The sequence below is a fragment of the Neltuma alba genome, unplaced genomic scaffold (genome assembly GCF_004799145.2).
Source record: "Neltuma alba isolate B1F8T4 unplaced genomic scaffold, ASM479914v2 tig00013334_pilon, whole genome shotgun sequence".
NCBI classification, from domain to species: domain Eukaryota; kingdom Viridiplantae; phylum Streptophyta; class Magnoliopsida; order Fabales; family Fabaceae; genus Neltuma; species Neltuma alba.
Window position 1 is genome coordinate 452 of NW_021637608.1, and position 25480 is coordinate 25931.

The window sequence follows — 25480 nt, forward strand, 5'->3', positions numbered from 1 at the left end:
CTGTAGAGACACAAATTGTGGAAATTGGGATGTGTTGGCCTTTTCATTTTTTAACATATTGTGCGCCTATATGACTTTACGTGACACAAACTGTTAGTGTTCAAATTGCACTTGTCATTTGTTTTCTTTATCAAGTTATCACTTCATAGTTAGACATTTTTTTCGTTAATTGCATGAAATTTGAGGAATGGGTCACTGTTGATAGTTTGTGAATAGTATTAGTTATTAAAGATTGTGTATTTTACAGAAGTTTTACATCCTTGATTAAGGCCTTGTGCAGAAACATGCTTAAAATTTGAGATGCTCTGGTTGACCAGATCCTAGATTAAACTAGCGTCCCTTCCATATGAAAGTTCTCACTCAAGTATGATAACTCTATCTCATGTTGCCCTGTGTGTGTGGATCCTTTCGACAAATGAAATTAGAGAAATATGAGGCTACTAGTAACCATGAAAATGCAAAAACCGATTAAGAAAAACAAGCTTTACATCAAATGAAAAAGTTACATATGAAAAGCAACATTACCGATTAAGAAGTTGACATTAATTGGGATCAGAAAAAAATTAATTTGCCCAAATCTTGGCCTATTCATTCAGTCCTTCATTATCAAGTAAACTTTCCTGCCCGAAAGCTGCAACTTTTTTCCATTCACCAGTGTCCTTATTTAATTTAGTAGGTAAGTAACCACCAACAAACCCCACTTGAAGTGAAATATTTCCCTATTCAATCATTTCCCTTCAACTCAGAATCATTTATTTAGTCCAAAGAAAAATCAAAACCATTAAAGACTTGACCTCTTTTCAACGTAGAGAGCAACGAAATTTTAGTTTCAGGGTCCATCAAAAATTGAAAAGGTCAATGAAAAAGGAACGAAAAATATACAAGGGAAATGGCGTCGGCATCTACAACCAAAATATCATGAGATTTGAATAGATTAGAAATATTGCTCTTCAACGATTCTCATTGCCTCCCTTTGATGAGTCCTTGATTCATTGCAGTTGTGTTTGCCATGAACGTAGTTGCGTGTTTTCTTTTGATGCTTCACTTCAGAGCCCTAATATCTGATATTATGCATACATGTTCTGGCAGTAGTTTATGAACTTGTCTTGCTGCTGATCATTACTGGATGATTGTTGGATCTATCTGTTATTTTGCATTTTGTTTCAGTGGTTTTGACCGCTGATGTTGTTTTCATGTTGATCCATAGTTGATATTCATTGTCTTCACACTTTCCCCAATCAAATCGCTTTACTTCTCCAATAGATGGTGGGTTTCAATGGATATTCTATCTTGTTAACTCAAAGAAGGCTGGAATTTTTTCTTTTTAACTTTACATGACCTGAAAAAGGCTTGTGGTCTGACACGCCCATCGAACAGGTCACAAGCACAATTATGAGCAGAAATATATATATACACCAGAAAAATGGAGCTTCGCTGAACATTGGACTAGCTAATAGAAGTCTTAGTATGCTGCTATCTGAATATGATGTATTTTTTCGACTCTGCTTTGAGTGTATTACCCTCTATTTTATATAACCAGAAGTAAAGTTTTGGTGTGGATACACAACTATGTTCACTAAGGACTGTTTTGGTATATTATCATATCAGGACTATCTTGATGCTTGCTATTGGTATATGAATACAGGGAAATGCAAAGCTTACTCCATGGTGAAAATATATCTATAGTTTATACAGGGACTTGATGAATTGATCTTATATGTTTAAACATGTAAATTTCTATTTCTTCGGCGTAGGAAAGTTGAGAAAAGATGGACCATGACAAGACTGGATGTCAAGCTCCTCCGGAAGGTCCTATATTGTGCATCAATAACTGTGGATTTTTTGGAAGTGCTGCCACCATGAACATGTGTTCTAAGTGCCACAAAGACATGATGTTGAAACAGGAGCAGGCCAAGCTCGCGGCGTCGTCTATTGGGAATATTATGAATTCATCAAGCGGCAGTGGAAATGAACCTGTTGTTTCTGCAAACGTGAATATCACAGTCAATACACTAGAGCCTAAAACTACATCCGAAGAACCCTTTTTGGGTTCAGGCTTGAAGGAGAATGGTGAGGCAAAGCCGAAGGATGGACCCAAACGCTGCAGCAGCTGCAATAAGCGGGTTGGTTTGACAGGGTTCAGTTGTCGGTGTGGTAACCTGTTCTGTGCTGCACACCGCTACTCAGACAAGCACAATTGTTCCTTCGATTACCGCAGTGCTGAAAGGGATGCCATAGCTAAAGCAAACCCAGTTGTCAAGGCTGAAAAGCTCGATAAGATCTAGGTCCAATGTATTGAGGTTTCATCCATGAGTTGATGTTATGCTCGATTTCATCATGAGATGACCCGAGTTTCCTCCTTTTTCTTTTATGTTCTTATTATGTTGTATGTGGTCGGGAGCTCGGAATTGTTGGACATCTCTGCAGTTTGAAGCACTATTTCATGTGATTGGAGGAAAAAGATGTTGATCCAAGTGTTTGTCATCTTTAAATCTCTCCTGGTTTGGTGAAAGTTGGCTTATCATTAGCTTTGTAATGCGCCTACTTTGTTCCATATGGCATCTGGGTAACGAGAACCATGTGTAAAATATTGGCACTCTAAATCATGACGGTTTCATAGCAACTATTAAACTTCTCTTGGTAATGATAAGCATAGGGGAAACGTTTGGGTTCGCTGGGTTCCATATACCAGAGTATACAAAATGGCAGGCATGATTTTAAACAAAACAGACATACCAACTTTGGAAGAAAAACGTGATATTTTCACATCAGTGTTATACTGGAGGGTTAGTGCATGTGTAACTCTAATAGTTGTACCTTTTGAACTCGTGGCTCAGCTTATTTCAAGAGATAAAAATACCGTCTAACATTGCCGGTAGTCTTAGGAAACGCAGGAAGAATCATAGACATGAGCATGATGTGAGGATAAAGAAACTGGAAAAACTTTAACTGTTTCAGAATATACGTTTTCAGGAGAAATGGGCAACTAAACTAGGAAATTAATTGTATGCTTGAAAGAAAAATCTTGCCCAAAAGAAAAACTCAAGTTTGAAGACTCTATCTGAAGATTGTAAAGAGGGGGTGGGATCTAATCTAGTGCGATGAACTTGTCACCATGAGCATAGACTCGTGCAGTCTTGGTTCAAAAACAAGAAACGGTGACAGATAAGAACATCTGGAGATGTGTTTCAAATTCCCAAGGCCCTGACCAAGATTCAGAGAAGACAAATCTAGACGGGCAGGAATCGTAACATCACAAACTTTAATATCACTTGTCCCAAAATTGCTTGTTTTGCCGTATCAAGGTTCAAGGTAACAGGTCCAAGATCCCCCTTCTCCATATAACTCTAACGCAATTTTCTCATTTATTTGTAAATCCAAGAGCTAAACTACAAAACCTGAAATGAAATCATCAAGGCAAAATTACAGAGCAAGGCCACTAGACTCTGCTTCCAGATATTTACATATCCTCTCCATGACGTCTCTTCCCTTGGTACTATTCTGAATGAACCTCTCAGCACATCGCTGCTCCACCTTTTCAGCCATGGATGCCAATGCTGACAATGGTTTGATACGGATGCGAGTCTCCTGTTGGCAAATTGTCCACCCATTGGGATTGTCAGGATGAGGATCATATCGTATCTTCTCCTCCACTTCTACAAACTTCTGGAGGCTGATATTACGAGTAGTTAACTGCATCGACCGTGACTGTGCATCAACAACTGTTGATTCAACACAGTGGCAAATATCCTGACCAACAATTTTGCGCACAAACCATGGTCCAGGACAATGGATAGTGATAGCGCGAGTGGTATAAAGCTTCCCAGATGGGGGGTCAAGCTTGCGGTTCAATGTGTCAACTTCTAAGATATGGGATAATATACGCTTGTTCTCAGGGTCAGCAAACTTGCGCCAAGATGCACAAGTTACTCGTTCCCATGGGTGCCTGTAAGTGTATTCCTGCGTGTATGCTTTCACCATAACTGTCCTTCATCATCAACACAACAGCAAATTAGTCAACTCGTGAAATTTTCATTTCGCTCATTTATTCCAAAAATACGCATTATTGCTTAAACCACACTTAATCAAATTTTAAATGATCCCTGACATTACAGACACCAAATAAAGCAGTAAGGTAATTGAAGGAAATATTTAGTTCAGATGCAAATATTCATAGGACTTCGATGCCCTTAATAAAACCAATTCTATAAACTAAAGCTAAGAGAAACTTAATCATCATTTACTTCACCCAAGACAACCTATTAATCATCATTTACTTCACCCAAGACGACCTACAAAGTTTTCAATAAAAATTAAAAGAAAAATTCCATTAATTCATGCCGTTCACGATTACATTAGCATCCTGAAAGCTCGGTTTGCATGTTTCGTCTACCCAGGAACTATGAAGGAAGGGAGCAAAAAAATAAAATAATAAACACACATACACACAAACAGACAACAAAGTAGCGTTTGTTCGAGAGAAAAGCCCTTGAGTAGCAAGGTCGGGGCTGGGTAAGAGAAATGATAAAGATTTGCAAGGATTTCCTTCACAATTAGAAAGAAATGGAAAAAAGGAATTTGAGCGCGGAGCAGAAGACAGGGGAGATGAGACCAAAAACGAGATTGGAGAAGGGAAGGAATCAGAGAGACGAAGGCAATACCTCGCACAAAATCAACGGAGGCTGGAAGATCCCAGCGGGAGGGAGAGGGAGAGACGGGGAACGAGGGGACAAAGATCCGAGCCGACGTACAGTGAGAAAGGAGTTGGGGCAAGGGGGAGTGTTGCGAACCAGGCGGCCATGTGTGTTTGTTTGGGCCTTGACCCATTGAAATCATTGGGTCGAGACCCACAAAGATTGGGCCTTTTCTACCCAAAGATCCACATTGTCTTTCCACAAGGCAAAACATCTCCCCGGGCATGACCTTGTGTAATTTTTTTAATACAGGAGCGAAAAGACGCGATCCATTTCTGATTTCACGCACAACTTGATGAATTGTTTGTCCTTAAACTGTTCTCTTTCATGCCATGCTCTCTCTAATTATTTGTTTTCCTTACAATCTGAATTATACTTTTACTGCCAATGACATCAAACAAAATGGGAGAGACAAAATTTCGTTTTTAACCAAAAAAAAAAAAAATTGCTTCCCACTGACACCCTGTGCTTCCTCGTCAACCGATAATTATCAATATTCATATATGTATCCGTGCGCGTGTGAATAATAAAGTTCCATATCTTAAGAATATATAATTCTGGAAAGTTTACAAGGTTCGTGTCGCATAATGCTCACCAAAAACTTGTTGATTTCCGTAATCACCGACCTAATATACAAAGCAGCCTCAAACAAATACTCAAGTTCTCGATCGACTCTTCCCGTTTTATAGCACGAGATGAAAAAGACAACACCTCGACTTTACAACTTCATCATCATTTTTCAGGACCGGCTACTTAAAACTAAATCCAAAAGAATAAAATATCTTGATGTGTACGCTATTAGAAGACTCGACCCAAAAAAAAAAAAAGGAATGCAAGCATAACAAACTCAACGATAATAAGACTTCAAATATGAGAAAGCTAAGAATTTTGGGTCGCATATTATCACAGAGTTATTGACAATCGACGTATATATCTGCGTTCTGAGCATTGAATCCATCAATCGCATGTTCATTCCACGATAGATTTGCTTCAACATTTATCCGTCTTACTTAAACCATCACCCAATAATAATAAATATGTACTGGCGGCTGGCTTTTTTAAGCACTAAGCAAGTCCAAGTCATTAGGCATTCAAATAGACTCACATGCAGTGCACCAACACATTCCATGCAAATTTCAGCCTTTGAAATTTTCTCTTGTTATCTCCAGTGTTTTCAAAATGAACACAGCTTAAACTACACCAGTTGATGAGACTTTATTTGCTATATTTATACTCATGAAATGAAGTCCTTTTATGAAAATTTTCTACTATATATATATATTCATATATAATCAGTGATCTCACTCTCATTTCCTGTATATTGTTTCCTTGACTAATTCTATTTGTTACGTTATGATCTGATTTTAAAATAATCCAGACATTAAATGACAGTTAGGGTCGAAAGACTATATCACCGGAAAGTGTAATTTCGGCTCATCTAACATTTTTTTCAGCCTAAGTCAAATAAATCAACCTAGATGCTCTATCGGGCAATAAAGGCATGGTTTCTTTTCTTTTCTTTTCTTTTTTGCCAACAATTAAGGCATGATTTCTTAATTAGTTAATCGTCCAAAAAAACTAATTAACTCATTTTAACGAAACGCAACTAATTATAATGTTTTACACAGTCAAATAATAAAGCCTTTGATCCAGAACTTTCGAAATATATGATTATTGAGCGAATATGTTAGGGGGCTAAATTAACATTTTAAATAAGTAGAAGAGTAAAATTAAAACAAATAAATAAACTATAAAACTAAGATAATACGAAACTTACTTTTCAAATCCGCCGTACGGTGATTTTCGCAGCACATCAGTGCTTATAAATGAAAACTTGGTTGCTTCGCTAAAAAGGCCCATAGTTAAATACCCTCATCATTCTAATAAGATTGTATATATGCAGGAGTTAAAATCATTTAGCACTACCGAAAACGAACAATTAATATTTGATACTACCTCTAGTCCTAATTATAAGAGTCAATTGACTAACTTGAAGAGATTAAAAAGTAAGTTGAGTTAGTTATTTATCCTAAATATGTGTTGTCTTTCTTAAAATATCCTTGCTAATCAAGTGTATTGACTAGAACTATCATTGTTAGAAAGACTACTTTGGGAAAAAATGTATAAATATGAGAGACAAAGTGGATTGGAGTCTTATATTTAGAATCAAGATAAAAGTCAAATAGGATCTTATATTAAGGACTAGAGATAGTATTTGATATTCAATATTCACAACCTCGAAGGCGTCGATCAAAATAATATTTGATGTCGGAGGTGAAGCAATAATATAATGCTGGGTTTCTCCTATGATATATGTTCAGGCACTTCTCTCCCGATGAACTTCAGCATCTATCAAGAGCACGTGAAGAGGTTTGCAACAATAGAGATATAACTAACGAACATTATAATTTAAAACCGTTATAAAATGTGAGCCGTCTGCATACAAAATTTGGGCAACCCGTTCGTGCCCATATATTGCAAGACCGACCCAACCCTGATCGCCAATATTGCACGTCGTATATGTAAGTCAGTGCTTCTTCGCTACCAAGAGACCTAAATCAAGTGAAAGACAACAACTTGTTACAATACCAGAATGAAGAACATTGCTTCCTCCCCAGTCATTGCGTCCAAACAAACTATTTTCCATAACTTTTTCTGGTTGCGAGAATGATAAGAAACAAAGAAAAAGTGAAGACAAAAGAAGAAAACTGTCTGGTAGTTAGGTTGGCCCCTCCTCCTCCGATCCTCCTTCCTCACGGATCATTCATTCCACATAGTAAAGAGAGCAGCATTGGATCCCTGCATGGACTCCGACGGCCAGCCGCCGCCGCCGTAACCACTGGACGGCATGTTGTAGTTTTCAACCTTCACCAGCGCCAGCTCCTCCGCGGATCCCCCCGACGTCGTGTTGGAAGCCATCCCCATATACCCTCCTCCACTGTAACTCCCACTAGACCCTCCGTCATTGTCCATCACAGAAGAAGAACAAGAACCCATGTTCATCAAACCCTGAAGCAGAGCCGGGTGGTTCTGAAGATAGCTATTGTACAACTGAGCGTTATTACTCGGTGACTGGTGAAAGCTATAGTTAGAAGAAGCAGTTTGATGGTGCAGCTGAAGCTGGGTTTGGATATAACTGGGATGATGAAGTGACGGGTACTGAGATATCTCCTGGTTCTGCAGGCTTAACAATGGTTGCGTCTGATCCAACTGCATCAGTGGGTAGGCTTGTAGTTGTAGCCTGCTAGAACTGCCGCTTCCGCTGCCGCTGCCGTACTGAAAGCTCGATCCGAGCGCTATCATTTCCTCTCTCTTCCTGGAACATTCCAGAGCCTGAGCTTCCTTCAGTCGTTTTCGCAGCTCCTCCTCCGATTGGAAGCGTGTTGCTTTCAAGTATGGCTTTCACGTCGTAACGGCTCATGTCGAAGTTTGTCACTGCGTTTAGTCCTCTGAACTTGATCGCCGCTATGTCGTATGCTTCTGCAGCTTCTTCCTCAGTACCTGCAATTAATAATACACCATCATTCAAATTAATTTAGTTCTTGTTTTCCGATGTGTATTATTTGCATGCAACTACTGAAAATGGAGGCTCACTGAAAGTTCCCAAGTAAAGATCTTTGTTTCCCGCAACTCTACCGATCCTTGCCTGCCATCTACCATGTTGATGATGCCTGCAATAAAATATGTTACGCGAGTTACTACAGAATACTAAGTGACAAACCAAAAGAAGGAAAACCCAAAAAAATAAAATAAAATAAAGGATTAGATATAAAGTAAGTAATGACACAAAAAGCTCGAACGCACAATCAGATGCATTATCGCACCTTGTGACTCCGCGATACATTGATGCGCCCCTTGAGAACCCACTGCTCTTCCTGGAAAACATAACCAGCAAAAATTGATTATACAGTCAGCAACGTCGAACAATACCATAACATTCATGTGGGTACCATAAAGGAAGAAATTTTTTTGCCTAGTACATATTATTGACTGATTAATGACTAGTAAAAATTAGTGCATGCTAATTGCAAGTTTTCACCTTCGTATGGCGGCCACAAATTCTTGTCTTGTCATGTGCTTCATCTCCTCCAGCTCCTTTTCGTAGTTACTGATCTGCGACATCATCAAAAAGGCTCTTATAAACCTGATCCATTATGTTGGAACCGCTCTAGCTATAAAGCAATAGGGACATTTATAACTTACTGGAAAGTTGGTAGTTGTGGATGTTCCCCAGTACTTTAGTGCCGCTAAATCGTAGGCCCTAGCTGCTTTCTCTTCTTTGTCATATCCACCTGCCAAAAAGGGCGATCACTTGTGTATGTAAATTATTTCAAGGTTAAAACAGAAAGGTTGGAAATAATTGTCACGGGAGAGACGCTTACCCAAATAGACTACAGGAACTCGGCCGATGAGAACCAAGACATACAACCAAAGAGAATAAAATGAACAATCAATATGTTAGCTCAGAAATAGAAATAGTTAATTATAAATTTCAAATTAAAGCGAAGGAAAGAGAGGAAGAAGCGCTGGAAGCTGCTCGGATATTTTACCTTGGCGTCCCTTTCGTGATTGCCCTTCCCTTCTACAACTATTGTCCCAAAGATGAGCTTCATACCTTCCAGTCCATCTATGTCTGCATATAGTTATTGTATAGTTACACCCACCATCAACAAACAACAGCAATAACAACACAAGTGTTTCAGAAAGTACATTAATTTAAATTCATAGTTTTGTAATATTCAGTAAAATGATTAAACGAAACAAACAAGACCTATCAAGATGCTACCTGGTTACACCGCGATAGATTGATGTTCGCTGACCGAATGTATCTAAAGTTCTTCTGGGTGCAGCAGCTTCGACGGCAGTATTAGTACTATTGTCGCCACTGGTTTCACAGGTAGAATCCTTACCACTACCCATGGATAATGTCAAAGACTGCAGGTTATTGTTAGCATTGTTTTCTTGATACTCGAAGTTGCCAGATGTGGCCACCACTGAGCTTTGCATCGGCACCAGACTGCTGTTTGTGAATAGGTAACCCGAATCATTTGACTGAATTTCATTAAAGGCTGCAAGATCTGACTGATTCTCAGACTTCCCCACTCCTAGAAAATCTGCAACCTTTGGAACTTCATTAACGTTGCTTCCGTGTGTATTCATCAGATTCCAATCTGCGCATTCAAATAACATATGGGGAAAAAATACAACTCAAAAAAAAAAAAAAACAAAGAAGGAAAAAAGAAGAAGAAGAACAGATACAGGTCGACTTCCCCACTGATGGCAGTGCGAACTAGTTGAAATAAGTTATCCAACCTCTTAATTACCTATTCAACTCCAAAGAAGAGAGAGAAAGAGGGGACGGTACCGTGGTTTTGGAAAGGGTTTTCCATGGAATCATTGACTAAGCCAAGAGAAAACTGATGGGATTGAGTGGCTTGGAGTTGTGGAGGTAAGGAAGACTGAGTAGGGGAAAGAGGGAAGGATAGCCAGTTGTTTGAGTTCATTGAGCCCATAGCTTCAGGAGAAATCAAGAATCACCTGCATCTAATAAAAACTTGAAATATTGAGATCAGATATGGAAGTAATAGCAAAGGAATCAAAGCAAGTGATGATGAGAAAGTAGAGTCGAGAGCTAAAAAGTTTACCCAGGGGCAGAGGAGAGAAGGATTTAAAGCAGCGAAGGTGAAGCCTTAGTTTCTTCTGTCTTTCAAACTTTCAAGTTTGAAGCTTAAGATAAAGGAGGAGGAGGAGGGGGCTGAAAAGAAAAGAAAACATTTTGAAGAGAGGCGCATAATATTTAAAGGGCACCCCTCTCTCCTATACCTCTATCCTATCTCTTAATAATACTTTAATTCAATCGTCAGGCTACTGTGCCAACCTTTTTTCAGTGGTCATTTTTGGACTCGGACGCTTTTCCCACCAGTTCCCAAGATTCAAAAACAAAGTTATAATCTGCCTACAATGATTATTAAATAATATTTACGTTGGAGGATATTTATAAAGGAGGACACGAGTGTCATACTAAACAATGACTCAAACTCCTTCAGTCTTTGTACAGAGACAAACCCACCATTCCAACTGGAAAAATCCAATCCCTCTTTCTCTCCTCGCTCTCTCTCTTGCCCCACTTGGGTGTATTGGAACTCGCGTCCTCGTTCCGTGAAATAAATGACTCCCGAAGGCCCAGCATTCCCACACTCTGCAAATCATCTCCCACTCTTAGAATCCACTCTATACGTAAAGTTAGACTACCGACCTCTCTCTCCCTCCCTCTCTCCATATATATATATATATATATATATATTGTGTGTGTGTGTGTGTCATATTTATTCTAGCAGCAGCATTAAACTAAGGCTCCGTTTGATTAAAAAAATGTTCCCTTTTGTTTGTTTTGTATCATATCTAGTTATATTTCAACTTTTGCTACGTGCCACAATAATATCATTTTCAATCACCATGAAATATATCTCTCTGTATATCTATCATCATCGTCAAATTAAGTTGATAGCAGACAACGTACATTCAGTTCAGATAAGTAAAATTTTTTCTAGCTACACAAGTAGGATCGGTTAAGACGACGAAATTAAAAAAATCAACTTTACGCAACAAATAGTGATAAAAATATGAGATTGAACAATAAAAAAGAAAGAATACAATTCCAGTCGAATGCATTGATAGAGAAGACGAGAAAATAGGTTTTTACCAAAGAAACCCCAAGTTGTGGATCCCCGAGTGATGCATGTGTTAAAGATGATTGTGTACGGACATGCAGTATTTTATGAGAAATTATGACATATTAAATAATAAAAGTACTGAAAGAAAGAGTAAGAAATACTCTTGTTCAAAATAAGACCAACCCGTTGATATATCAATATTAATTTATTAAGGTGATTTGATTAAATGGAAATTAAGAAATATAATATAGAATTCTAAGGATTTCCTTTGGTTATGGCCCCGAGCAGAAATCTGTTGACCACCTAATCGGTTTTCGCACCCGTCAAAAGGAGGCCCGTGGAAATTAACAGGTTAAAATTTAAAAAGAGAAGCTCAGGTTCATGTCCAATTCCTATCCACACTCGAAGCTTGTATTCTTCGGTGGCTCTGGTTCATCCTATTAGGCCAAAATCTGGGATTCGCAAACATAAGATCTTTTTAGCCATTCTCTATGCAGAATGATCTTCCCCCCTCCTAGCATTTTTGACCTAGTGTATCTTCATATCCAAAGGAAATGATTACAGAACATGGCACGAAACTCTTTTACGGAATGTGTAATCTTTTTTCAATACATGCATAACAGTGCAGAAATTTAAACTCCGTAAGTATTATTATCAAGTACGTACAGCTCCGGTTATCACTTAAAGTGCAACTTAGACATAGCTGTTGCTCTCATTAATTTAATAATACAATGGCCCAAAGTTAATATATAGTAGCTACTACATTGGAAAGTCTTATTGCGCAACAATTAAATAACACCTCCATAACCGCAAATAATGTACATATATACAAATCTCTCACTAAAAACCTACCCCTTATGGTGTAGATAAAACAATAAATTTGAATTTTGTTAATAAATACTAATATACCTAAAATAACCATGCCCCCTGTTGTGTGAATTAGCCTCATATTTCCCTATTTCCTAATCTGATTATATGGCACCACCAACAGGTCATATTTCCCCATCTCACTGATAAGCATTGGTACTGTATATAAAGTGTTAAAAATTGACAAGCCAGTTTGTTTGTTTCTTTCTTCTTGTATATGTATATTGATGAACAGGTGCGACTTGCGAGTGATAAATTTTATGTTGTCAGCAGTTATTTCTCCTATAAATAGAAACATATATCCTCTACTGTAGTGATGCCAAATTGTTTAAAACCAGAAAACCACATTTAAGGGCCCTCTCAATGATTGAGAATTTCAGGCTTGACTTTATGTTATACATACAATGTTTTAAAGGGACAGTAGTGATGCCAAATGGTTTACTTAATTGGTTGCTGTCAGCAAGTGACCTGTAAACTAAACTTATCTGTATATTATTCTGTGAATATGTAAACTGCATAAATTACTAGTATAAATACAAAAGTTTCCTATTATAGCTAGTTGCCAAATAATGATCCATATATATATATATATATTTTCGTGTAAAGAAAAAGTGGATATATATATTTATATTTATATACACATTGATGAGGATGTGTGATGTAGCGCCAGCAAGAATGGATCACATTTATGTTATGCATGCATGTCACCTTTATTTTTTTTAAAGTGTTACTTGGAGGATGAAGTGAGAGAGAAGAGTGGAAGCGCCGCTATTTATATATGTTTGTGAAGAAGAGAATATGAAGGATTCCTAGCTTGTCAATATTTTCTGGGTATGCAGTTTCAGAGGAGGGGCCAGTGAGTCCATGTTTCTATGATTTATAAACTGATATGGCTTGCTGAGCAGTTCAGACTTCAGAGAGAGGAAAGCCATCGGCAACGTTGGAACCAAGGCACCAAGAATCTAAACTGATGATTAACTATCGTATATATTTGGACTGCACTAATATTAATTAAAGAGTGGGATTAATTAAAATATTGATAGTACCTGTCATTGTTGATGACGCACTGTTGCAGCCAAATTCTTGCACTTAAAGAAAAGGCTATTTTGACCGAAGTGCACCACAATAAGGGAGCAAAACCCCACGTCTCTCGCTGTCTTCGATTCCAAACTTGCTTTCTTTTTCTTTTTTTTTTCTTCCCTTTTTTGGGGCTAATTTATTCAGTTTTTGTGGAATGAAAAACCTTCACAAGCGGTGATAGTCCCTCAATCTAAACCTCTGAAACGCATGGGCGCATGGCTGTGGATGCACAAAGAAACAAATAAAAAGGAGGAGAGGGGAAGCAAAAGGCCAAAACCCTTTTGTCCGTCTCTATTAGACTCGGACGAAAAAGAAGAAAAATGGCATGTGAAAAGAAGGAAGAAAACTTAAAAAAAAAGTGGCGAAAAGAACAGGAAGAATCTGTTTCTCTCTCTCTACCCCTCGCACTCTTTGGAAAATGTGGAGGTGAAGCAGAGAAGAGGAAGAGGAAGATGAGGGGGGAAGGGGGGGTGATTGGGCGTCGCCCTTATTCGGTCAACCAGTCACGCCGTTTCAGAGGAATGTGACTGACACGTGTCGGTTGTCGTCTCATGCTTGGGGCTCCCTTTTAAAGTTGGTGCCAGAGGGGCCAATTATCCGGTGTGCATGCCTGCGCTACAAAACGCTTCTCACCAAAAGAGCTTTGACCGCCCTGTGACCCCCGTAATTACCTCATTGCCCCTCCCTGTCGTTCCAAGTCTCAAGTCATTATGACATTCAATTCCGATCCGCGCATATCCATGCAGCCAAATACTGGAGTGTTCATCAAGAGTGCTAGTCGCATTCATCTCTGCATTTAATTTAACAAGGGGTCCGCGTGTAGAGAAGAGAGGGATAGGAGGGTAAAATAGAGGAGAAGATGGAGGGCAAAGAGGGGAGGGAGGTTGGGGGGGCGAGAATCCAGAGAAATAGAAAGAGGTGGGAGGAAACGCCGGGAAAGTGCTCGTGTCGCCTCGAAATAAGGCGCTGGAAAAAGGGTATGCGTGTTGGTGTTTGGTGGGATGCCTCAATGGAAGAGTAGGCTTATCGACTTCATTTAAACCCTAACCCTAACCCTAATTTTGGTTAGCCTACGATTAGGTTTGTTCCTTCCTTCCTTCCATCCCTTCCCCCCTTCTCAGGTCAGCTTGTTCATTTACTCCCTCCCACCCCTCAAAAACGAACAAACAAACAGCCCTCTTTTTGTGGGCTCCTATCTCGTGCATGTGTTCCTTCGTACTGGGATTTGGAATACATAGAAGTTTGAGTTTTTTAGCATTTCGCAATTGGCCTTCCTCTTGCTTGGAGTGCGCACTCCTAGAATTCCTCTCCACATTGCCCTTCTCCCTTTCTACTATTTTTATATTTCTGCCTCTCCCTTCCACTTCATTCTCTTCTCTTGCTAGTATTGTGTTTTGTGTGCATCTTTCTTCATCTTTATCAAAACTGGCAGCTCCTTCCCATCATTTTTCATAGGACACACACAGGAGATGTTTTTCTGGTCTTTTTTTATGGACTGAAATATTTCTTCTATCTTTTTCACACTGTCCTTATTTAATATCGATCTACGTTTTTTTTTTCCCAATTTGGCTCTTCGATTCCTCAGATGGTGCTATGTTTAATGAGAATAAGTCGGAACCGTTGTTAATTTCCAAATAGAGTTGATGAATTTTAATAAGACTTGCTTTAAATCTGGTGAAAATGCTGAAAGTAGCTTAAAAAAAGGATTGGAAAGAGAGATGTGGATACTGTGTGTTGCACTTGCACAGAGCCTAAATAGTGAATCATATGCTCATGAATGATATAGCTTGTAGTTGAGTTTTTTTTTTCAATCATGGTAGTTGAGTTTTTATATTAAATTTATAAAAATTCTAAAATAAATAAAGGGCTATTACGTATATGTCACAATGTTAGATAAATAAAAGTTCCATTAATTTAGTGATTTCGAAGATGCACGAATCGAGCCAAATTTTGACTATGTCTGGGTGGTGGCCAAATTGGGCAAGCCCTCCTCAATATATCAATTACATAGAAAAATTCGAATCGTCAAAGTGTTGCTGCAAGGAATCATATCAGTTCATTTCAATATGTCCGTTAGTTCAAAGGGATGATCGGACAACAGCAGAGAATGGAACGCACAGCGGTGTTGATCCAGATGAAAGGCCTCGTTGTAAAATTGGGGCCTTCGGATTTCTTTATAGACAAAAAAAAAAAGAGCCCTCCGAAGCCCAATTGAGCCCAAAAACGTGAGAATAAGATAACTATGGGCCTTGATCCACAATAAAACAGAAATCGCCAACAACAAAGAAGTCGCCGAAGAAATGTAATAGAAACATGAACACTAAGCTGAAAATACGAGGGAACAACCCCACCCTCCGGAGGGATCATCGAGTTAACGTGTTTATTTAGTAATTTATTTGGTAGATAGATACCCATATTTCTTCTTCATCACATGAAAGATGAAACTGGATTGCGAAGGTGAACCATTTCTTGCAAAACTTGTGTCCCTTGGACTCAAAGAAACCAATATTCATTATTACATTCTGAGCAAAACATGTTATTTCTCAACGTCCTCGCCTTTGCTTTCACTCCACCATTCCAACACAAAACATATATACCCTTCTTATTAATCATGCACACATTATTGTCAACTCAGTATCTTAATATATGAAAGTACCACTACGCTCTAGCTTAGCTTGTAACTTTTGATTATAGCAAAAGCAAAATGACAGTTTACTTATACTGTCATAATATCCATATATAACATCATTGTGTTGTAACCATGTATCTGCAATCTCCCCATCCACTTGGTAATGATGCTATACTTGAATTTTGTTATTTGTGATCAATGGCCACAGTACAATAATAACAACGATGATAATGAAGAGCCCAGCACCCCCAAAAGCCTTAAAAGTTGAAAAAAGAAAGCTGAACACCAGAGCGAAAAAAAAAAAGCAACTTCTTGCTTTTGTGGTAGAGCTATAATGTAATGGTCTATCTTCCACTACTCATCATGGAGAATTGAAAACTTATATGTTAGGGATCCAGGTGGACGCAACCATTACCCTCACCAAAAGCAACTGCATATATGCTATGATGCTAAAATAACTTATTTTGATTCTATAATTCTTTTCTTCTCCTCCTCCTCCTCCTCTTTCTTTTACGGGGAAAAAGTAAAGGCCCACGAAATGATCCTATTCAGTATTGGCACATCCAAACCTAATAATTAGGGTTTGAGAGAAAAACCTGGCTAAGGGGGTTGAAAGAAAAACAAAACCTTCCTTGGAATAAAAGTTAATGATAATACTCCGTGCGCAACTGCTATATATTTGAAAATAACAGGCAGTAATAATATAACCTATGACATCAATCGGGTGCGTTCGTGTGGGGTCATCATTCAAACTGAAATTTTAAGCACCATATACAACAAGCAATATTATTCTTAAAATATAGGACAATATAAATGCGTAGTTCCCGGATTTAAAACCAGTATCAAATTATTGACGTACCACAAAGAAAAAACAAATTAGCCACTTGAACTCATCCTCCATGGATATATTACGTCATTTCTTGGTCCTAGGTAATTAAGCACGTAATACTGTGTGTTTGTATACGCACACACACTCATGCATGAATGTTAATCGCCCGAGGGAAAAAGGCCCTCCCCAAGGAAAAAAATATGGATAATTTTGTGTAATTAGAATATGTAGCAATGCCCTTTATATATATATATATATATATATATGTTTTACTCACTCAAATCAAATTTAAAATTGGTAACGATTGGAATAGCGTTGGGAAGATGGCCGACAAAGGCATCAAGAAAAGTATAAAGTGGTCTCTTTTTCCTTAAAGTACAAATATGTTGCAAACTTTGACATGGGTGGAGGAATATAATTAGTATAGCTTCAATCCCTTGCTTAGAGGGCTTAGGTGGAAGGCTACATTTTCTCCTACCAAATGATGACCGACCAGAACACAAAGGGTGAAACTTCAAAGGTAATGAGAAGCCTTTTTCTTAAAATTGTACGAGTGGGGTTTCTGTGTTTCCAAGTCCACCATACAACCCCAAACCAAATTACAAATTAAACATGCATCTGACCCTCAACTTGTATTCTATATCTTTATATACGGCCATTTTGGATGTGTGCCTCCTTTTCCCCAAGGCCAACAAGTCCCTTCCCTCTGTCGCCTGTGATTGTCTTGCTGTCTGTGGTACCAAAATCCAGAACCCATGAAATAATTTCTATTTTGCCTTTTTAATGTTTTCAATTAATCGTTAAGCCTCACTCTCGCAATTACTCACATCTAGTAGCTGATATTTATTTATATATTTACAGTAGAACTATGCTTTTGCTTGCCTGCCCACTGCACATGGCAGCTTGGTTAACTATAGCCTTCTATAAAACAGATTAAAGAATAAGCTATATGGCCATCCTCGATCACACTTTTAAAAAAGCTTTGTTAAGCGATCTTGTGAGAGATTTACCACGTACTACAGTATGATTGATATTCATTTTATTACGTCAAAAGCATTCTATGCACTGAAGCTGATTACGATCGGTGTGATCGTGATATTCTCAGGCGGCCATTCAGGAGATTGTTATTTCATATCTCAGCATATTGGGGATTTCTTGATAATTAATTATAATTATACCTACCAAACTAGAATTAATAATCTGAAAGTAGTATTTTCTAGATCATGCTTTGAATTTATGGCATTGGGATAGAAGCAAGTCATAAAGAAGCTCAAATTACCCATTTAGTGAATGAATTGTAGCTAGGTAGGAGAAAAAGATAGGTGATTGATTATAAGTTGGCGTTTTATAGTCTGAGAAAGTGGTAAGGATCGATGCTGTAGGAGCCCTACCCTACCAAATCAAATAATGGTTTCACGGCTATAATATGTATAGTAATTAATGGGGCACCAGCTGTTAAACGTATCACAAATCATGATTAATTATCTACATCATCAAAGATTCGGGTCGCTGGGCATTACAATAATAGATTGATCAATCCTCCTAGGCTCACACGTGAGTAGCACTTACTAAATGAGAAGCACTTGTAAGAATAAAACCTGCACTAGTCTCATTATTCATTATACCTACTTTTCTCTTGGGAAGAATTTCTTTTTTTTTTTTTATGTATATAAATGAGAGATTGAATCGAGTTATATATGATGGAACAAAATTGGTAGCTAGGATTAACCAGTGTGCATGGTGGCGAGGATGAAGTAAAAAATACGATAGATTAAAAAAACTTATGATCCTTCTGATGAGAGAGAGATGATCAATATAAGCAATGTAGAAACTTGCAGTTCTATATTACATTGATCGGTTGTGTGAGAGTACAAAATAATAAGGAAAACACACACCACAGAGAGATCAGATGGAGGAGACATGTGTGTGTGTGTGTGTGTGTAGAGAGAGAGAGAGAGGAGAGGCAGCAAAACAAGAGGGGAAGGGGGCAATATAATATTGAATGAAATGTGAGTCATAGGGAAGGGAGCGGGGCAGCATATAGAAAGGACCCCGCCACACCCACATGTTTCTCAGTTGTTCCTATCAAACGCTAAAATTGCTTCATGTGATCCCTCCATTTGTGTGTGTGTGTGCATCCATCCATCCATCGGCCCCTTGATTATTCCTCTTTCATCTTTTTTTCCCTGATTATTCCCAGCTTTATCTTGCTTTTCTCTCCTTTCTTTTTGTCTTTTATTCCATATGCCTTTACCTTTTAAAATCCCACAAATTAAATTATGTCTCCACCTCAATTATTTTTTTTTTTTCACTTCTCAGAGAATATAAATATAAATACTGATGCAGTTCTATTGTTGTATTTTTGGTATGCTGTATCATGTTAGTTAGTTATAGTAGCTGATTAAAAATCTAATGACGACAAGATAGCAAGGGAGAGATTTATAGAGCATATGGCTAGGTAGATCACTCAATACATTAAGAATTATATATATAATGCCGTCATATTCATATATAACACAATGTCAAAAGAAGCAGCTGTGGGTTCCTTTCTACAGTTGTTTGTGGGTGATTCTAACAAAAGGATTTGATGAACCGCACGATCGCCGAACATATAACCAGATGATCATTGTATATATTATTCGTCAACATTATTTAATTTTCGAATTGAGGATTTTCGTCTTAATAAGGCAACACTATTGTGCTAAAAGACGGAATTAATTTGCAACAGGAAGATTAAGCTCTCAGTATGTATATATTGTCATACATTGTCGAATGTCAAGTCTGGTGGTAAAGGAGGCATAATGATTATGTCACCACTCAGTGTTCCCCAACAGCAAGAGCTCCAGTTCTATTTTAACCTAATTAATCACACTCGTATGACCATGTTATTTATATTCCCTTGATGTCTTTTATGTTGGCATGAAGCCCAAACCTTTTCCCCTCGACCCACCGCCTACCTAATCGATCTCATCACCCCGGCCACCACCACCTTTACCAATCACCCTTTTTGCCAAATGCACAACTTCATCAGGATCCATCCTTCAACGTGACTGGTGTCTCTCTTCAGTTTTATCACCCTCTTATTAGAGACTCGTGACCTAACCTGTTTTGGAAAACGGGTTAAACTCGAGCCCACAGCTAAACTTATTTTCATAAAGTAATTGACTCGTGAGCTCGGCAGCTTAGTTTGTTATGTAAACAAATATATATATATACGTGTGTGTGTGTGTACAGGCACACACAGAAATCAACTTGAAGGTGAAGTTAGATTTTGGGCAAGTTTAAATTGAAGTCTGATCTTAAGAAGGAGTGTTAAATAAACTTGATGCAAACTTAGGAGTGTGAAGGCCCATAACACGTAAACTTAGATTGATATTATTAAAAAAACTGGCAAGTGAGGAGGCTGAGAAGGAAGGGAAGAGAAGAGATGGTGTGAGTAGGTGAGTGAGGAGGGACAGAGTAGAGTGTAGGGAGGGGAGGCGGAAGAAGAAACAAAGGAACATGAGATTGCCCGATGAGAAGAGAGCAAGCGCATATCCATGAGGGAATTGTACGTGTTTTTGTCGGCACACATATCTACAGATAGATAGCAACAGAGAGGCGGCATGCATTTGTCATCAATGAAATTAAATGAAGCTAAGCCTACCATTTGAAAATGAGAGCTGGCCCTGCTTGCACACACCATGTTACGGATGGGACACCTCCCGCAGAACACACTCCTCTCTGTGACCCTCCCGATCAGAGGAAGCCCTAAATGCCAATGAGGCTTCTAACATAACCCCCACCCTGTTCCCTGTTCCCAACAGAACATAATACCAATGCACTTACTGTATTCCTCAATTATAATATAATTATATGGCAGGGCCGTACTCAAAAGCCAAATGTTACTTTTCATCCAAGTTATATATATAATGCACATACCATTCTAATTTTTTCTTTTTCTTTGGTGCTTACAAGATCATATCATGATTTTATTTATAGTGTACCCACCACCTTAATTATAGATAAAATTAGAATACCAGATATAGTTAAAAAATAATATCAAGTATTAGATGTAGCAGAAAAATAATATTAGAATATAATATATACTATAAATAAAATTATATTTATTGTGCTTTTTTTTTTCCCTTGGAAAACTTTTATGAGTCGCACGTGCATCCCACCCGTTCGGTCCTTCCCCTGCTTTATGCCCCTCCTCACTTCATCATGACTCCCAACCCGCACAACATTCTCATATCCGCATCCATACATATCATGCATCCATCTCTGACTCCACCTCCTTCCCTCTCCCTCTCGATCCATGCATCCTAGTCAAACTCCCCCATCATTATTCTTCCCTCATTTTTTTACAGCCTACTTTTCACTTTCAACCCCCCCCCCCAAAAAAACAGAAAAAATTAAAATACAACAAAATAAAATTCTATATATTCTTCCGTTCCCTTCACTGCATCCATAGTGTTCTTTCTAAATTTTCTTAGTATTTGTCAGTATTTTTTTCACTTAGCAAACATCTTTAAACCTTATATACTTTTTAAATTTAATTCTTACTGCTCGTAATTCGTCCTCAGTTATAATGCGCTTCAGTTATAATTACTACTCTTCATTTAACAAATCGTTCTCTTTACTTATTAGTCATATAGTTAGAACTCAGAAACGATTTCAAGCAACACAAGGGGTAAAGAAAAACGGGAGCGAGGCGAGACCGTAGGGCAATAATAAAGGTAAAAAAAAGAAAGAAAAAAGAGAGGAATAGAGGGGAAAAAGAAATAAGAACCAGGCAATGTACATATACACACGCAGAGAAGAGCACCGTCACTAACAGCAGCAGAAAGGAAAACAAAGCAATGAAAAGCAAGTCCTATAAAAGCCAAATCTAAAAACCATATGTGCCTCAAAACGCCGGTCCTTCCTCAGTCCACCAGAGACATACATATGGAATCTTCAACCCCACCATCGCCGGAGCTCCCCCTCAACAACCTCAGAGCACTCAAAGTCCTCGGTAAGGGTGGCATGGGCACTGTCTTCCTCGTCCACGACACCTTATCCGATCCCTCTGCCCATTCCCCTTTCGCTCTCAAGGTCCTCGACAAATCCTCCGTTGATTCCCGCCACACTACCCTCGACGCCGACCGCCGTGCCCGCTGGGAAATCCAGGTCCTCACTCGTTTGTCCCACCCCTTCCTCCCTTCCCTTCTCGGAACCATCGAGTCTGACCAGCTTCTCGGTTGGGCTGTTCCTTATTGCCCTGGTGGTGACCTTCACGTCCTCCTTCACCGCCAGAGTGATCGGGTTTTCTCCCCCGCTGTCATTCGCTTCTATTTAGCAGAGATCCTTTGCGCCCTCGACCATCTTCACAGCATTGGCATCGCCTACCGCGATTTGAAGCCCGAGAACGTCCTCATTCAGCAGTCCGGCCACGTCACTCTTACCGACTTCGACCTCTCTCATAAGCTCAAACCCAAATCCATCAGAACGGTGATTTCCTCAACACCGGCTCAAGACAATTTCCCCGAAATTCGCCGGAAAAATCGACGCAATTTGACGCGATGGTTCCCCACCGCACCGGAGAACAAGAAGGGGTTGAAGAAGGCGAAGTCGGCCCGAGTCAGCCCGGTGAGTCGCCGGAAACCGAGTTTCTCCAGTGGTGAGAAGTCTAACTCGTTTGTGGGCACGGAAGAGTACGTATCACCGGAGGTAGTGCGCGGCGACGGTCACGAGTTTGCCGTTGATTGGTGGGCCTTGGGAATATTAGCTTACGAGATGTTGTACGGTACGACGCCGTTCAAAGGGAGTAACCGGAAGGAAACTTTTCGGAATGTTCTGTTGAAAGCACCGGAATTCATCGGAAAGCGGACGGTACTAACGGATTTGATCGAGCGGTTACTGGAGAAGGATCCCACAAGGCGGTTGGGTTACGTGCGAGGCGCGTGCGAGATCAGGGAGCACGAGTTCTTCAGAGGGGTAAAGTGGGACCTACTGACAGAGTTGGTAAGGCCGCCGTTCATTCCGCCGAGAGAGGACGGCGGCGACTTCACTGCCAGCGGTACGGACATAACTGATTACTTCCGTAGCCAGAAATCGCCGCCCTCGTTCTCTGCATCGCCGTCTTCTGAGTATCAGAGGAATATCTCGTACGGAGAATTTTGAGGCACGGAGGAATTAGTTAGTTTTTTTTTTTTTTTTGTCTTTTTTTTTTCCTTTTTGGCACTCTAGTAATATTTGTGTACATAGATTTACCGTAGGACGTCATTGAAAAAATAAGAAGAAGAAGGCGATGGAGAAGTTAAATAGGAGGCATAAAATATTGTAATAATTAAGGGGTGAGGGATTGTACCATACGGTTGATTATTCTTTGAAGTCCTTTTGACGTGCTTCAAATGAAATGTTCATTGTGTTGTATAAGGAGAGTGAAATATTGTTGTTTTGATTTGGGTAAATGATCTGAAAATGTATTGGGTTCCCGAGCTAACAGAGCGATCTGGTAAGAGAAGTTTGCTCTAAAAATTGAAACTTGAAAGTGCTCCCAAATGCTATGGAAACCGTAAATAATTAATTGGTGTGAAATTAGGTGCATTTGGTTTGAGTAAGCTAAGGTTAATGGAACAGCTTCAACTTGTAAGGTGGGTCAAGTAGGAAGTTGTTGAATAATGTTGAAGTTAGTAGAGATGCATTTGGAACATATTTTGATGAACTTCACTTCCTTTTTTCACCAACATCTATCCGCTTCTCACTCAAGAAAAACTGGTGAAAGTCCTTTCTTCCCTTTGCTGCGATCCGGCAAACAAGGCCGAAGCTACTTAATTTCCTCAAAGTTTTGTGCATACTTCCTTACTTCTTCAAGTTTCAGTTTTTCCCAAGTAATTAAACTTGACATATAGGAGTAACATGCAATTAATTGGATAGTAAGTTCGTGAAAAATAACAAGTTTGTTCTCTGTTGGGGGTGGGGTTGGAATTAGGTGGAGATAGACGGAGCAAATTTAAGCGCGTAGAGGGCGAGGCATGTTGTTGGGTTGTGAGTATGGAATAAGGTAGTAACCGCTAACCAGAACGGACTCTGCATACATGTTGAGTTGCCCGACAAAGCGATGTGTGGTTCACGACTTGTGTTCGGCCTCTGCCCCCTACATTTCTGTCACGATGACAACACAAATGAGAATAAATTCTTCATCATCTGACATAGAACATTTTGCCTCTCACCGGCTAAGTTAGAAGAGCAATAATTGATACATATAATTTGAACGTCACTTCTCAAGAAGCTATGGTTTAGGGCACTTTGAATAAACCCAAGGAATCCAATTTCTTGTCTCACCTCTTGTCTACAATCTAGTATGGCATTACATAAAAGATGAGTACCATCTTTTCCTGTCCCATTGATATATGAGCAGTAGCTGTCATCTGAATTTACATTCAATTTGAGGATGCATAAAGCTGGTCACTTAGCTTGATGGCGAAAGTTATGGATATATACGATTATTGTAATTATTAGTAATTGGGGGAATGCAGTCAAACCTTATATATGTGCGGCGATCGAAGGGCACATGACCGTTTAACGTTTGAGGCGAAACAAATTAAAGAATGCTGTGTGGGTTGGGCATTGGATATATGTGGATGTGTGAAAGTGAGGGGAAAAGCGAGGAAGTTCAATGCTGTAGCTTTCGAGTCAAAGTACAAAACAAACTGATCGATGAACCTAATAAGCTTAAATGCGAGTGACACTTTAGTTTTCATGACAACCAAAACATGGTGACTTTTCTGACCATGACCGTAAAGAGAGACACCCCCTGAATCCGAAACGAATCTTTCTTCACCGATGAAGCATCCAATTCCTGGGCCATATATGCTTCCAACGCCACCACTCTCCCGCTTAAATCAAAAGCTCTCCTGGGCTTTTGTATTTTACATTTTGTCCCCCTCACAACACCCGAAAAGCTTCCCATTTCCTCCGTTTTTTTTTTTTTTAATCACATCCATGGCGCGCTCAATTTCCTTTTTCTTTTTCTATTAAAGATTACCCCCACTCCTAGATATCCTACACAACACGATTAATTATTATAAAGTTGTTTCAAATTTTCCCCGATATATCATTAATTGTTAAAAAAAAAATTCAGTTTATATTCGCCTAAGTAGCTTTAATCTTAAAAACACTCTTTCTCCCCATGGTCGCCAAAAACAACTGTGGGAGGGAGAATAGTAGAGATTTGAGAATATGTAAGAGGTATTACGAAGGTGATTTTATATCTACTGTGTTTGCTATTATTCATGTGCCACCTTTTTTTTTTATTCCTTGAAATTAGCAGATATATATATATATATATATATATATGATTACTTAGGGAGCTGGTTCTAGCTGGTTTTATGATACCCATCGCTGCCGCCGGCCGGATTCGTGAGTGCCAGTGGAAAAGTCTTTGATCTCTGTAGTCGCTTTATGTCTTGAATTTGGTCTTTGCTGGTGACTGGTTACAAGTTTGATTCACTGAGTACTGCAATTGCCTACTTGATATTGCGTGTTTGGCTTGCATTTTAGAATCCCATCTTAATTAAGTAATGAATTTTAAAGGCGCCAAATCACAAATCAAAGACAATGCTTAGAATGCTTCAGACATTTTTTCACAAACATTTACATAATAATTTGAAACACGTGTTGAGAGCATGACAGTAATCAACAGGGTTGGGAACGTGGTATCTATGCTTTGCAAACTTTG

At 39.0% G+C, this 25480-nt stretch overlaps 3 protein-coding genes and 1 pseudogene across 3 annotated transcripts; 2 read left to right on the top strand and 2 right to left on the bottom strand.

The window, feature by feature from the left end:
* Positions 1–221: 221 nt before the first annotated feature.
* Positions 222–2631, top strand: LOC114736423 (zinc finger A20 and AN1 domain-containing stress-associated protein 8-like). The gene is made up of 2 exons (XM_028924236.1): positions 222–676; positions 1755–2631. Exon 2 carries the CDS (start codon positions 1770–1772, stop codon positions 2283–2285), a length of 516 nt encoding a protein of 171 aa, XP_028780069.1. The 5' UTR covers positions 222–676; positions 1755–1769; the 3' UTR covers positions 2286–2631.
* A 711-nt stretch (positions 2632–3342) lies between these two features.
* Positions 3343–4175, bottom strand: LOC114736392 (PRELI domain containing protein 3B-like). The gene has a single exon (XM_028924186.1). The coding sequence runs from the start codon at positions 3979–3981 to the stop codon at positions 3424–3426; it is 558 nt and encodes a 185-aa protein (XP_028780019.1). The 5' UTR covers positions 3982–4175; the 3' UTR covers positions 3343–3423.
* A 3164-nt stretch (positions 4176–7339) lies between these two features.
* On the bottom strand, positions 7340–10422 carry LOC114736391 (AP2-like ethylene-responsive transcription factor PLT1; annotated as a pseudogene).
* Positions 10423–21585: 11163 nt separating this feature from the next.
* Positions 21586–23031, top strand: LOC114736415 (serine/threonine-protein kinase UCNL-like). Its single transcript, XM_028924232.1, has one exon. It carries the CDS (start codon positions 21658–21660, stop codon positions 22918–22920), a length of 1263 nt encoding a protein of 420 aa, XP_028780065.1. The 5' UTR covers positions 21586–21657; the 3' UTR covers positions 22921–23031.
* The last annotated feature ends 2449 nt before the right edge of the window (positions 23032–25480 follow it).